Here is a 769-nt window from a genome sequence, read left to right on the forward strand (position 1 = left end):
TTGTAAAAATATTTCCATAAAGTCTACTCTGTACGCAAATTGTCGCCTGGGTTACCATTCATCATTTAAATTGCTCGGTAGTCCTGCATAGCCCCAGGCAGTTCACAGTATTAGCATTGTTCTGTATCCGTGTAAAAGCTAAGCTTTTAAAAGTAACCTAGATGCCTGGTAAACCTGGTGTTTATTTACAGCTCTGATTATACAGTGTCCGAAGACGACATTCCTGGGAGGCCACAGCCGTAACACTTTAATAGACACGGGGCAGAGGACTTCTTGGGGGTCTACCAACAGTCGGGTTTTAGAGGGTTGCTAAAAATCCTCTAAAAATTTAGGGGATTTTTTTAGAGGATTTTTAGAGGATTATTTTAATGGAGAGCCTGTTTTATGTCACTTTCCTTGCACATCTCCTGCCATAAGTAAAACTCCGAATCTCAATGCTTTGTTTAGATTTTACCTAACACCGAGTTTTCTTATGAGCGTCCATGGATGCAACACGGGCATCTGGCAGCTGAGTAAGGAGCGGTGCGATGGACAATTTAAACAAGGTGACAACTCGACCAAGGACCAGGCGAGAGCGGGCAGTCTTCGCAGCGGTGCGAAACCAGACGTGGTCACCCTGAAGTGAAAAAATTCAGTTAGCTGGAGCCGTGCACCGCACGCCGAAGGAGGAGCCGTGCAGGAAGCACGCCGGTCACGCACAGGCAGCCGGCAGCATGCAAAGCGGTGGGGATGTCCCCCGGGAGGAACCCGACGATGTGGCTGCACCCCC

At 48.2% G+C, this 769-nt stretch overlaps 1 protein-coding gene across 1 annotated transcript in view; it reads left to right on the plus strand.

Moving 5' to 3' along the window:
* The first annotated feature begins 527 nt into the window (after positions 1-527).
* MTMR12 (myotubularin related protein 12) overlaps positions 528-769 on the plus strand; it is a 38,586-nt gene continuing 38,344 nt past the window's right edge. The window contains exon 1 of the mRNA XM_009285230.1: positions 528-593. Coding sequence (XP_009283505.1) covers positions 528-593 — 66 coding nt within the window. The remainder of the gene's footprint in view (positions 594-769) is intronic.

This window comes from Aptenodytes forsteri, unplaced genomic scaffold, assembly GCF_000699145.1.
Source record: "Aptenodytes forsteri isolate BGI_AS27 unplaced genomic scaffold, ASM69914v1 Scaffold120, whole genome shotgun sequence".
Taxonomy (NCBI): Eukaryota; Metazoa; Chordata; class Aves; order Sphenisciformes; family Spheniscidae; genus Aptenodytes; species Aptenodytes forsteri.